At 46.6% G+C, this 13,188-nt stretch overlaps 1 protein-coding gene across 3 annotated transcripts; it reads left to right on the top strand.

Moving 5' to 3' along the window:
* The first annotated feature begins 475 nt into the window (after nt 1-475).
* LOC138734568 (cap-specific mRNA (nucleoside-2'-O-)-methyltransferase 2-like) lies at nt 476-8,084 on the top strand. Of its 3 annotated transcripts, none has more exons than XM_069882295.1 (2): nt 476-493; nt 2,163-8,084. In XM_069882295.1, exon 2 carries the CDS (start codon nt 2,182-2,184, stop codon nt 4,474-4,476), a length of 2,295 nt encoding a protein of 764 aa, XP_069738396.1. In that variant the 5' UTR covers nt 476-493; nt 2,163-2,181; the 3' UTR covers nt 4,477-8,084. The 3 variants fall into 3 exon arrangements, with proteins under 3 accessions (XP_069738396.1, XP_069738395.1, XP_069738397.1); XM_069882294.1 differs by lacking the exon at nt 476-493 and adding an exon at nt 841-885; XM_069882296.1 differs by lacking the exon at nt 476-493 and adding an exon at nt 1,821-2,026.
* The last annotated feature ends 5,104 nt before the right edge of the window (nt 8,085-13,188 follow it).

The following is a 13,188-nucleotide window of genomic DNA, read 5'->3' as shown; positions in this document are numbered from 1 at the left end:
GATCTTAAAGTCCATCCGGTTCCACCCCTGCCATGCGTAGGGACACCTCCCGCTGGATCAGGGGCTCCAAGCCCCATCCACCCTGGCCTTGAACCCCTCCAGGGATGGGGCAGCCACCCCTGCTCTGGGCAACCTGGGCCGGGGCCTCCCCACCCTCACAGCAAAACATTTCTTCCTCAGATCTCCTCTCAGTCTCTCCTCTTTCAGCTCAAAACCCTTCCTCTCGTCATGTCCCTGCACTCTCTGATCCAGAGCCCCTCCCCAGCTTTCCTGGAGCCCCTTTCAGCGCTGGAAGCTGCTCTAAGTTCTCCCCGCAGCCTTCTGCAGGCTGAACAACCCCGGCCCCCTCAGGCTCCCTCCGCGCGGCAGCTGCTCCGGATCGCAGACAAACCCCCCCAGTCGGCCTCCGAGCAGCTGCGCTCAAGAGCCACCGCCGGGGCGGCGGGCGGAGCCGGGGCGGCGGGCGGAGCCGGGGCGCCTGCGTCGCCGCGGGGTGAGAGCGGGGCGGTCGGGGCCTGGCGGGGCGGGGGGCCGGGAGGTCGGGTGCCGCCGCGGCCCCGCGGGAGGCGAACCCGGGGCGGGGAGGCCTGGGCGGGGGGAGGCGCCGCGCGGGTTGGAGGCGGCGAGGAAGTGTTTCGCTTGGCCCTGTTCTATTCTGTTTGCTTCCGAAGTTTGTCAGTTCTCTCGGTTTCGTTCCCTGACTTTTCCGCGCTGAGCTGTTCTGTAGCGCCTCAGCTCTTCGTGTTCTGCAGGAGTAGGGCGGTTTGGGGGTGGTTTCAATGCTCTGCTGAGGGGTTTCCCGTTTGTTGTGGTGACTTTGATACAAGTATTTTTCTCACAAAACATCCTTGACCACAGATGCAAGAAAATCTCTTGTTGCTTGGGGTTTGGTCATGTCCTCAAGCTCCGCCAGGGGTGGTTCAGGCTGGACATTAGGAAAAAATTCTTCACAGAAAGGGTCATTGGGCACTGGAACAGGCTGCCCAGGGAGGGGGTTGATTCACCTTCCCTGGAGAGGTTTAAGGCACGGGTGGACGAGGTGCTGAGGGACATGGTTTAGTGTTTGGTAGGAACGGTTGGACTCGATGATCCGGTGGGTCTCTTCCAACCTGGTTATTCTGTGATTCTATGATTCTGTGGTTTGTCCCCGTTTTTCCTGTAGGGAAAGCTGGTCGTAAGGAGTGATGGTGGCCGGGCATGAGCCGCGAGCTGAGCGCAGAGGGGTTTGGCCTGCAGGCCAGGGTCCCTCCAGCCAGAGGTGCAGGGCACGGGCCTCTCCAGCCAAACGCTGCCTTTTGCAGAAGTTGAGCAAGTTAGGAGAAAAGAGGAGGAACCACTCTGTTCCCTGGTGCAGCTGTCTGTCGCGGCTCACGGCTCCCCCGGCTCATAGTTTAAACTCTGATAAATGCTGTCATAAGCAAGTGAAAAAAATTCTGGGCCACTCTGTACAGCCTGTGGTATATTCTCTTGAGGAGCGGATGAGAGAGTTGGGGTTGTTTAATCTGGAGAAGAGGAGGCTGAGGGGAGACCTTATTGCTCTCTACAACTACCTGGTAGGACGTTGTGGAGAGGAGGGAGCTGGGCTCTTCTCCCAAGTAACAGGGGACAGGACAAGCTGCACCAGGGGAGGTTCAGGCTCAACATAAGGAAAAAATTTTTCACAGAAAGGGTTATTGGGCCCTGGCAGAGGCTGCCCAGGGAGGTGGTTGAGTCACCTTCCCTGGAGGTGTTTAAAAGACGGGTGGAAGCGGTGCTGAGGGGCATGGGTTTGATGGGAATGGTTGGACTCGATGATCCAGTGGGTCTTTTCCAACCTAGTGATTCTGTGGTTCTTTTGTGACCAGGAGAGACTGACAGGGGAGTGTTCAGAGCTCTGCAGTAAGCAGAGTCTTCCAGGGGTCAACGAGAGCCAAAGCAGCCAACTCTTCACTTTCTCTGGGAACAGCACAAAAGGCAGTTGACCCTGTGAGCCTCGTGCCTTCCAAAGAGCCTTATTCAGACCAGCCCTTGTTCATTGTCCTTATTGGTATGTAATTCTGTGGAGTGTTTCTCAGTCTAGAATACAGAGCTTAAGCAGGAGAAGTTTTAATTTAAAAGGCTTTGCTTATTTATATACGTTGCAATTGGAGTGACATTGTTTATTCTCCCTTGCTGTTCTCCAGGTTGTGAATTAATCCAAGAATGAACAAATGTAAGCAGCCTTACACCGATCAGACTGCAAACCTTGAAAAGTTCAGCCCTGACATTCTTTCTGAAATTGAAAAGCTCTTTGCAAAGAAATTTACTTACACTAAGCCAGTGAATAATGAATGGCAGCTACCAGATCCTGGAGACGCCTTCAGATATGACCACAAGGAATTCAGCTCCCTCCTGGCTCTGAAAGACTCGATGAATGAAGTGAAGAATCAACTGAGTGATAAGAACCTGGACGCATGGCATCAGCACACCTCATTTACCAATAAAGCAGGGAAAATAATTCCTCATGTGAAGAAAGCTGTGAACGCAGAGCTGTGTACCCAGGCATGGTGCAAGTTTCATGAGATCCTCTGCAGTTTCCCTCTTCTCCCTGAACAAGCTCTTCAAGCTGGAGAACTGAGTTCTGTCCACCTCTGTGAAGCTCCTGGAGCTTTTATAGCCAGCCTCAATCACTACCTGAAATCCCACCATGTCCCTTGCAACTGGCACTGGGTGGCCAATACCCTAAACCCATACCACGAGGCAAATGACACTCTGATGATGATCGCTGATGACCGTCTCATAGCAAACACTCTACCTTGTTGGTACTTTGGCCCAGATAATACTGGTGATGTGATGACATTGAAGCATCTGACAGGACTTCAGGACTTTGTAGGTAACAAGGCAACAATTCACTTGGTAACCGCTGATGGCAGTTTGGATTGCCAGGGAAATCCAGGTGAACAGGAGGCACTCGTCTCCCCTCTCCAGTACTGTGAAACAGTCACTGCGTTAATGATCCTGGGCACAGGAGGGTCCTTTGTTCTGAAGATGTTCACGCTGTTTGAACACAGTTCTGCCAATCTGCTCTTTCTACTCAACTGCTCCTTTGAGGAGATCCATGTCTTTAAGCCAGCCACTAGCAAAGCTGGAAACTCAGAAGCCTACGTGATTTGTCTTCGTTACATGGGTGGAGAAAGCATTCATCTGCTGCTTTCTAGGATGATGCAGAACTTTGGAACAGAAATGGTCAACAAGGCGCTTTTTCCCCAGCATACACTACCAGAATCTTTTCTTAAAATACATGAGGAGTGTTGCATGTTCTTCCACGAGTGCCAGGTAGAGACTATCTCTGAGAACATCCGTCTCTTTGAGCACATGGAAGAAGCAGAGCAGAAAAAACTGAACAAGTTAAGAGACTGTGCAGTAGAGTTCTTCATGGAGAGATTTCGTATGAAACCCATTGCCAGAAGTAACTGGCTTGTCAAGAAGTCTCAGACTGGTTGCAGCACGAATGTGAAATGGTTTAGGCAAAGAAACAAATATTTTAGTACGTACAATGAAAGGAAGCTGCTGGAAACCCTAACATGGAATGATAAATTGGCAAAGGGCTATTTTAATCACTGGGCAGAGGAGCATAGTTTAAATAATGCTGGTAATACATGCATCCTGGAACAATCGTCTTCTGACCTTGAGTGTAGTTTGTGGTACATTCTGGAAGGAAAAAGACTACCAGTGGTAAAATGTTCTCCATTTTGTGATGGTCAAGTCTTGGAAAATCTTAATGAAGCTATGAAGGAATTAGCTGGGGGGAGCCTGAAAAGCAGGCAAATGCTGCAGACTTGTCACTCTTGTGAAGTTCTTCCTGGGGAAATGATATTGGCAGAAGTGGCTGACCTTTCCAGGTGTCATCAGGAAGTCTTAAATGAAAGATGTAGTGACCAGTTCAGGTGCCTTGTGGTGGACTTCCCATCCCTCTGTGATACTGGAAGCCAACCCAGTATGGAAATAAAGCTCCTGGAGTCAGCCACCCTGTTGACCTTCAGTTTCTCTTTGCTTTATGATGGAGAACCGCAGTACCAGCAGCAGCTTTTGGAGTGTGTTCTGCATTCGCTGAATCAGCTTACAGTGGGAGATGCACTGATATTGCCTATTCTCTCTTGTTTTACACGCTTCACAGCTGGCCTGGTCTTTATCCTGCACTGCTGTTTCCGGTGCATCACGTTTGCTTGTCCAACTTCCCATGAGCCTCTAAGGACTGGTGCCACTTTGCTATGTGTCGGTTTCCAAGGCCTTCCAAATCCTATTGCTGAATACCTGTGGCATCTGAATAAGCGAATGTGCTCCTTACTAGACATGGATTTGCCCCAGCAGGTTTTGCAGTTTGTGCCTATGGAAGTTCTCCTCCAGGGCAAACTGTTAGCATTCCTATGGGATTTGAACACAACCATTGCAAAGAGACAGCTCCATTTGATTGTGCAAGCTAAGCAGCAGCAACTGACAAGCAGTATTGCTCTTTAGAGCCATTCCAGAGTGGAGCAAGTTGCTGCTGCTAGACCTTGTTTCACAGGCAGGTGGAAGGTAGTAAAAGCAGTGTTAAAGTGATGGCAATGTAAAGGATGTGATGATATTCATGTTGGGAGGATGCTCTGGGTTATCATTCCCCCTTGCACCATGGCCTGAAGCTTTTGTCTCGGGCATGGGGGAAGGACAGTGACTGAAGAGGAGAAAGCATCTCTCCTCTGTCACAGTGTGCTTGAAGCAGATTTCTTTGCAAACCACCTGGGTCAGAACTGTGGCTTCCATGATGAGAGCTGGTGTGGCAATTTGTACCTGTTACATCAGATGAAGCACTGGGGACCTTGCTGTATGACATTAGCCCTCTTCTGCAGCACAGAACATAGGTGTTCTGACACTCTTGTGTGCTTGTCCAGGGTTCATAGAAGCCAAAACATGAGGTTTGGGCCAGAACGCTGAACAGTGTGCACATTGGTGTGAGACTCAGAGGACAAGCACCTTGTTAGCAGGCAGCTGCACAGATGTCTCTCAAAGCAGGGGCACATGGGATACTTGAAAGGGGTGGGTGTGCTTACACTGTGATGTTCTGCCATGGAGGCCTGCATAGCCAGAGGCATCTAAGCTATTAAATAACTTGGATTTTTCCTTGCTCATGAGTCTGATATTTCTAGATTATTATTTATAGGTGAAGTAAAATTTTGAGGTGACTTGACAGGCTGTGAGAGAAAATGCATTTAGTTTACCCAGCTCTCCTTGGCTTGTCTGGCACCAGATGAACAGTGCAGCATTACTAGAGGTGCCTCCTATCCCATCCTTCCCCACATCATCAGTTTCCCTTTTTTTCATTTATTTTTAGAAGAAAACATTTTGAATGTTTCCAAAGCTTAGGAGGAGTTAGGGCTGTGAACTGGGCCACTCTGGTGGGAAAACATTGTCTGGCTGTTCAGTAGAACCCCCCAGACCTATGTGCAAGCTCTCCTCTGCAAAGCCAGAGCTTTACACCAAAGGAAATCCAATGTCATGTGGATCCTGCTGCCTGATTTGCTCTGGAGTGTTGCTGTTCAGTGGCAGACACAGGGAGATGATAAGAGGAATGCTTTGAGAGCAGCTGTTCCTGTTAGAAATGATGGATATGGTTTGGAGAGCCTGTTATAATGATTTTTTGTTGTTTTCATGACAGGAGTTTCAAAGTGAGGGATGACACTTGTAATTGTCTGAAACCTGCATTGTCCCAGCTGCCTTTAAGCCAAAGGTTTCTTTGGGATAAGTAATGTTGCATCTTGAAAAGCATAGATTCATACTGGGATGCAGAGCGAGACAACTTTATTCTCAGCCCGATTCCTTTTATATTCTTCTTAATGCAAATCATACAATAACTCTAAAACAATTGTTAGTGTATGCCTATAAACCAATCAACTAACAGATCATGTGCCTATTTACTGTTAACATAGCGTTTCAGTACTTTCCAACTGCTATCAACAGGCAAGGCAAAAGCTAGCAGTTACGTATTTTGAAACACTTATCTAAGCAGTGTTGCAATATTCAGTGCACTTGGTTGTGTGTACTGAATTCTTGCTTTCTCATCCCACAGTTTTGTTTCATCAAGCATCCTTCTCCCAAAACTGCTCTCGCTCCATTGACATATTTGAGCTTGCTCTGAAAGCCCTCACATCTCCTCCTTCTGTGTTTATAAAGAATACTTGTTTCAACACACAGTCTATTAAACTTTGCATCATTTTCAGCAAGCATGGAATACAAACCAAAATACAAGTAAAAATCATTAAACAAAATAATCCTACTTGTGGTATTCTTTTAAGCCACACAGTCTACATACATCTCTAGTTTTCTCACTGGTTTGTACCGGTGCATAAATACAACAAGAAAAAGTATAAACAGAAGCATGGACATATTTATATTTACCATATTCAGGAATATGTGTTATATCTGTTTGCCAAATTTCAAGTGCAAAAAGACCTTGAGGGTTCGCTCCAGTGGAAGGTACTGGTAAAAGTTGTTGACAGTCTGGGCATGACTATATGATTTGTTTAGCTTGCTCTTGAGTTAATTGAAATGTCTTTTGCAATGCTTTGGCATTCTGGTGATAAAAGTCATGTGATAATCGTGCTTGCGCAAAACGATTTTGCAGAATTGCATCTCCTGCAAGGCTGTCTGCCTGAGCATTACCTTCGCTAATAGGTCCTGATAAAGACGGTTGTGACCATACATGTTGAATAAAATATGGGCAAGTTCTTTTGTTCAATAAAGCGCAAATAAATTTTTGGTTGATACCTCCTTTAAAAAAGGAGCGTTCTAATCTAGACACTAATCCTGCAACATACGCAGAGTCTGTTATAATGTTGATTGCAGTGGGCCATTGTGTACAGACATGAATGACTGCTGATAGCTTCACTAGTTGTGCTGAACCTGTGACAGCATCTATGTCATTTACCCACTGTCCTTCATCATTTTTCCAAGCTATCACAGCACCCCCCCTTTTACCTGAACCATCAGTAAATACCATGAAAGCATCAGGTATTGGAGTAAAGCTTAAATGAGAAACAGGAAACAGAGAGAGACAATTCCAAGGACTGTAGGACTGTGACCTGGAAAGTGAATGCTTATCTGTCCAGTATAATCTGTCAAGGCACACTGAAAAACAAAAGATTGGTGAGTCAATGAGGTTAATTGTTTACTGTCAAGTGGTAAATAACTAATATCAGGCTCTGTGCCATCTAAAAACATCCAAGCATTTCCTCCCCTTTTGAATGACCACTGGAATTTTATCAATAGCAGTGGTGACAGTTTTTCCAAAGTTATAGGATAAAAATATCCATTCTAAAATTACTAATGGATCTGCATCCTGTGGTATCCATTGTGCTAACAGGCAATAAAGTTGAAAGCTTGAATAAAAACCAAAAAGATTAATAGGATGATTCAATTTTCATCTTTGAACAGCCTGAGTGGTTAATTTTTCAACAACTGTTTAAGGGCAGCTTGTGTGGGAAGAGTAAGTGTCCTTGGGGATGTTAAGCCTGTAATCCCCCTCTAAAAGTTTAAAAAGGGGATGTAAATCTTCTGTAGATATCCCTGAGAAAAGGTGAACCTAGTTGATGATCCCTACAAGTTTTTGAAGATGAAAGTTTTTATGTCCATTCGCAGAGTCAGTGGTGGTCATTGATTCAGGTGGTCAGAGATTTTCCATCCTAAATATCTCCAAGGTGAAGTTTCTTGTATTTTGTCTTCTGCAATTTTTAATCCTGCAGCTGATGCTGCTTGCACAATTTGATGTTTGGCTTCTTGTGCCGTTTCCCTTTGTTCTGCAGCAGTCAATCCCGGTAAAACAAACGACCCTTGCTTTGTGTCTGATGATCATCCAATTAACTGTGCACTGAGTCTCAGTTCCTAAGGGGCCCTCAGCTGCCCTAGGGATGAGCTGAATTGCAGTGTGATGGGTTTCTATTCTTTAAAGACAGTCAAACTTCCTGACAGTCTGCGTTTGCATTCTGTATGGCTAATTGTTTAAGCAAAATTTCTCTAGCGGTGGTATCGTCTGCCTGCTTAATGTTTGTGTAAATATAAATATTGTGTAAATAAATCACAGGAAAAACTTTTAGTATTCCTATGTCTCCTGCTTGTCTAGCACCTTTCTTCATGAATGCCAGTTTATCATGCAGGTCCGGGAGATATAAATCAGGTTCTTTTCCTGGATCAATAGGACCTGGATCGAAAGGATCATCCAGATCCTCATCGAAATTATTGGGCTGTAATACTGCAGAGGTATTAGGAGCAAGATGTGCTTTTGGCTTCACTACAGAGTTCAGTAAGGGCAACTGAGTCAATAGAGGAGCTGACGGGACTGTAGGAGCCATTGCCCCATCCTCTGTATTTTCCTGCAGTCCCTTGTGCTATTTTTAAGTCTCAAATACGACTTGCCAACATGGCAATAAATTGGCAGCTGCATTGTCACTGCAAGTAGCACTTCCCCATAGTCAGACCCTGATTTGATCTCACTTCTCTGGGTCATAAGCATTTTTAATATTTATAGACAGATCATTCCTAGGTGCCCAGGCAAGAGTTTTTTGTAAGTCTTCCTGACCTACTTTCTTCCTATGTTGTTTCAGGATTTTATAAAAAAACTACTAAGGCACCTTTTTGTTCCTTTGTCAGATGTGACCCCATAGTTCCCAGCTGCTTATCTCTCTCCTTTCAAAAGGTATTGATGTTCGTGCACAAAATCCGCTTCCTCTGAGCAGTGAATCCCTAGAGTCCAACTGGACAATGCAACCGGATCAGCAGCCAGCCTACAGGCCTCACATAGAGGGCACCATTTGTTGCATATTGCAATTGCATGGACTAATTCTGGGCAGCAAGACTTTATTCTCAACTCGACTCCTTTTATATTTTTCTCAATACAAATAATATAGTAACTCTAAAACTTATGTCCAATCGCAATTGTTAGCGTATACCTATAAACCAATCAACAGACCATGCACCTATTTACTGCTAACATAGTGTTTCGGTACTTTCCCACTGCTATCAACAGGCAAGGCAAAAGGTAGTGGTTAAATATTTTGAAACACTTATTGAAACAATGTCACAATTCTCTATGCACTTGGTTGTGTGTACTGAATTCTTGCCTCCTCATCCCACAGTTTTGTTCCATCAAGCTTAACAGGGTCCTTCTTCCAAAGACACTCTTGCTCCATCAACATATTTGAGCTTGCTCTGGAAATCCCTGCAGGTACCCTATGCCTTTTGCATCATGCAGCATCTGGCATTCTAAAATTAACAGGGTCCAGATGGAAAAGCAGGGCTGAAATGCCAGCAATGGGGCGAAAACCCAATACTTAACCCAAGCTGCTCTCTTTGCGTTCCTTGGGTGCAAGATCATTTTTAGAACATTTTATTTCAATAAGCTCTGCACTAAACTTAAAATTACATTGTAAATCTACAGGAATTCTCATTTTTCACATTACATTTCTATTTAAAAGAAACCAAACAACTGTTAATGCCTTATGCCCTTCCTCTCAATTCACTCTGTGTTCACGCACTCTTTCTTCACACCTGAGGGAAAAGAATTAAGTGACATTTTTCTGAGGCATATTTCTGCTCAAACACAATGACTGAATTTAGACTACTAGAGTTGAATTCTCATGTTATCAGTAATGCTTCCCTTTTTAAAAAATCTCACTTTTCAACACCTCTACAAGATGTTACTAGAGCAAATAAATCTGTTTCATAACCCAGAACCTACCCTACCTGCTACCACAGCCAGAGCTTCTCAATGACCTCAAGACTATCTTCAACACGGGTTGTTTTTTTTCTTTTTTCTAAAACTTGGCAGTAACTTCCTTTCAGCAATTCCAAGTTAAAGCACTTCATTTCAATCCAACTTTTGTCATCCTCTCAGAGAAGCAAATACCCAGTAAGCCATCACGACTGTTCACTCGACTACCGCTCAGATTTTTGACTAACCCAGCACAAGCTACGGTCCAATATGTGCTCAGAACAGTGCTATTGGGTCAAACTGAGATGATCAGATAAGCAGGACAGATGGTTACAAAGAGCTGAAGGTTCATCATGCAGCCAATACCACCCACAGCTTGCTGCCTCCTGCAGCCATTACCTGCAGCTTACCCAAAAAGCTTTTGAAGCAGGTCCAACAGTAGCTGGGCTGCTGAGACCTTCCTGGTGTGATAGAGGGGAAACCCACACCGTGACAAAGAAGCCGCCCTCCCCTCTCACTGCCAGCCTCTGCAGCTCCCTCTTGTTCTTGAGTTTGACCAGCAGGTCTTGACTCAGCCACGCTGCTCTCTTCCCCTTCCTGCCTCATTTCCTACATGTGGGGACTGAGTGCTCTTGTGCTTCATGGAAAGCATTCCTAAATATTTGCCAGCTCTGTTCCACTCCCTTGTCCCCGAGGATCACGTCCCAGGGGGTCCTACTGAGCAACTCTTCGAAGAGCTGGAAGTCTGCTTTCCTGAAATTTAGGGTCCTGATTGTGCTCCTCGCCTGTCCCCAGTGCTTGATCACTGCAGCCCAGGCTGCCTCCAATCCTAATGTCACTGATAAGTTCACTCGTATTAGTCACCATGAGGTCCAGCATTGTGTCCCCTCTGGTTGGGGGTCTCTTAGCTGGATTAAGAAATTATTTTCAATGCACCCCAGGAGTCTCCTGGACTGCCTACAGCTTGCTGTGCTACTTTTCCAGCATATGTCAGGGTAGTTGAAGTCCCCAAGCAGGACTTCAACCTGCAAGTGTAAAGCCTCCTGTAGCTGGAGGAAGAAGGCTTCATGAGTTGGCTCTCTCCATCAGGTGGCCTGTAGTATACACCAACCACAAGGCTCCTATGTAAGAAAAGGTATTCATATAAGAAAAGACTTATATGACTGTGGCTGGCAGGCAGGCAGCAGGGCACGTCCTCTTCTCCAGACAAACGAGCCCAGACCAGCCAGTGACCCTGGGGAACACAAATTCCCTGGCTGGACTGTCTTTTTTATAACTGAGCTGCAGAGGCATTATATGGGCTTGTTAACCAAACATTACATCCCACCTCTGCTCCCATTCTGTGCCAGCTCTGTCCTTGAGGTACCTGGGGCAGGCCAGGGAATCCTTGACAAGGAAACACATTCCTTTATGGGCAGGGCTCTGCATCTATCATATAAAGGCAATACAAGCCTCACAGCTCCACTGTACCCACCATCTCCAGAAATACTCTTACAATGACCCAGTTAGTCTTCCAAAGGCAAAACCAACCATCATGGAATTATAAAATCACTAGGTTGGAAAGGACCCGCTGGATCATCGAGTCCAACCATTCCCATCAATCACTAAACCATATCCCTGAGCACCTCCCTGGGCAGCCTCTGCCAGTGCCCAATAACCGTTTCCGTGAAATATTTTTTTCCTGATGTCAAGCCTGAACCTCCCCTGGTGGAGCTTGAGGCCATTCCCTCTTGTCCTGTCCCCTGTCAGCATCCTTCTCTCCACAACCTCCTTTCAGGTAGTTGTAGAGAGCAATGAGGTCTCCCCTAAGCTTCCCCTTCTCTAGGCTAAACAATCCCAGTTCTCTCAGCCACTCCTTGTAAGTCCAGTTCTCCAGGCCCTTCACCAGCTTCGTTGCTCTTCTCTGGACTCGCTCCAGAGCCTCAACATCCTTCTTGTGGCAAGGGGCCCAGAACTGAACACAGGATTCAAGGAGCAGTCTCACCAGTGCTGAGAGGGAGAATAACCTCCCTGGACCAGGTGGCCACGCCATTTCTGATCCAAGCCAAGATGCCAGTGGCCTTCTTGGCCACCTGGGCACACTGCTGGCTCATGTTCTGTCGCTGTCAACCAACACCCCCATGTCCCTCTCCTCCAGGCAGCTTTCTAGACAGACATCTCCTAGTCTGTAGCTGCACAGGGTTGTTGGTCCCCAAGTGTAGGACCCAGCATTTGGCCTTGTTAAACCTCATGCCATTGGACTCTGCCCAGCGGTCCAGCCTGTTCAGATCCCTTTGGAGCCTCCCGACCCTCCAGCAGATCAACACTTCCACCCAGCTTGGTGCCGTCTGCAAACTTGCTAAGGGTGCACTCAATGCCTTCATCCAGGTCACTGATAAAGACATTGAACAAGGCTGGACCCAGCACTGAGCCCTGGGGACACCACTTGTCACTGGAGTTAACTCCATTTCCCACCACTCTCTGGGCCATCCAGCCAACCAGTTTTCCACCCAGGAGAGTGTGTGCCTGTCCAGGCCAGAGGTGACAGTTTCCTAAGCAGAATGCTGTGAGAAACTGTGTCAAAGGCTTTCCTGAAGTCCAGGAACATACATCCACAGCCTCATCCAGCAGCCGAGTCACTTTGTCATAGAAGGCGATCAGGTTAGTTTGGCAAGACCTGCCCTTGTGAACATGTGTTGACTGGGCTTGATCACCCAGTTCTCTTGCATGTGCTTCATGATAGCAGTCAAGATCACCTGTTCCATGACCTTCCCTGGCACTGAGTTGTGGAAGCCTCTACACAGAATGCCATAATGAACACAGAGGGTACTGTGAACTGTGCCACTATTTTTAGCAGACATGAAAGCCATTAAGTACAGGCTCAGAAGCAGAGAAAGCTCTCATTTTAATCTAAGAATCACAGAATAGTTTGGTTTGGAAAGGACCTTAAAGATCATCTAGTTTCAACCCTACCTGCCATGGGCAAGGACGTGTCCCACTGGATCAGGCTGCCCAAGGCCCCATCCAACCTGGCCTTGAACATCTCCAGAATAGGGCATCCACATCCTCCCTGGGCAACCTGTGCCAGTGCCTCACCACTCTCATTGTGAAGAAGTTCTTCCTTATGTCTAGTCTACACCTGCTCCTCTCCAGTTTATAGCCGTTGTCCCATGTTCTTTCACCACAAGCCTTTGTAAACAGTCCGTCCTCAGCTTTCTTGTAGCCCCTTCAGGTAGTGGAAGGTTGCTGTAAGATCTCCTTGTAGCCTTCTCTTCTCCAGGCTGAACAACTCTCTCAGCCTGTCCTCATATGGGAGTTGCTCCAGCCCTCTGATCCCCCTTGTAGCCCACACACAAAAGTAGTGCTGACAGTGAGCAGACTGAATTCAGACCAGCCTTATAGTACACTAAGTCAGAGACTAAGACGAAGCCTAATAGAACTTAACAACGGTACAGCAGAGAAAAGACAAATTGAAAGAAGAGGTAGAGAAAGAAAGCACGGAGACTACA

Source organism: Phaenicophaeus curvirostris, unplaced genomic scaffold, assembly GCF_032191515.1.
Source record: "Phaenicophaeus curvirostris isolate KB17595 unplaced genomic scaffold, BPBGC_Pcur_1.0 scaffold_111, whole genome shotgun sequence".
Classification (NCBI taxonomy): domain Eukaryota; kingdom Metazoa; phylum Chordata; class Aves; order Cuculiformes; family Cuculidae; genus Phaenicophaeus; species Phaenicophaeus curvirostris.
The sequence above is the reverse complement of the archived record's forward strand: the minus strand, read 5'-3'. Positions and strand labels throughout refer to the sequence as shown.

Excerpts from the sequence above, each read along its gene's own strand:
- LOC138734568 (XM_069882295.1), top strand. The coding sequence starts at position 2,182 with ATGAACAAATGTAAGCAGCCTTACACCGATCAGACTGCAAACCTTGAA.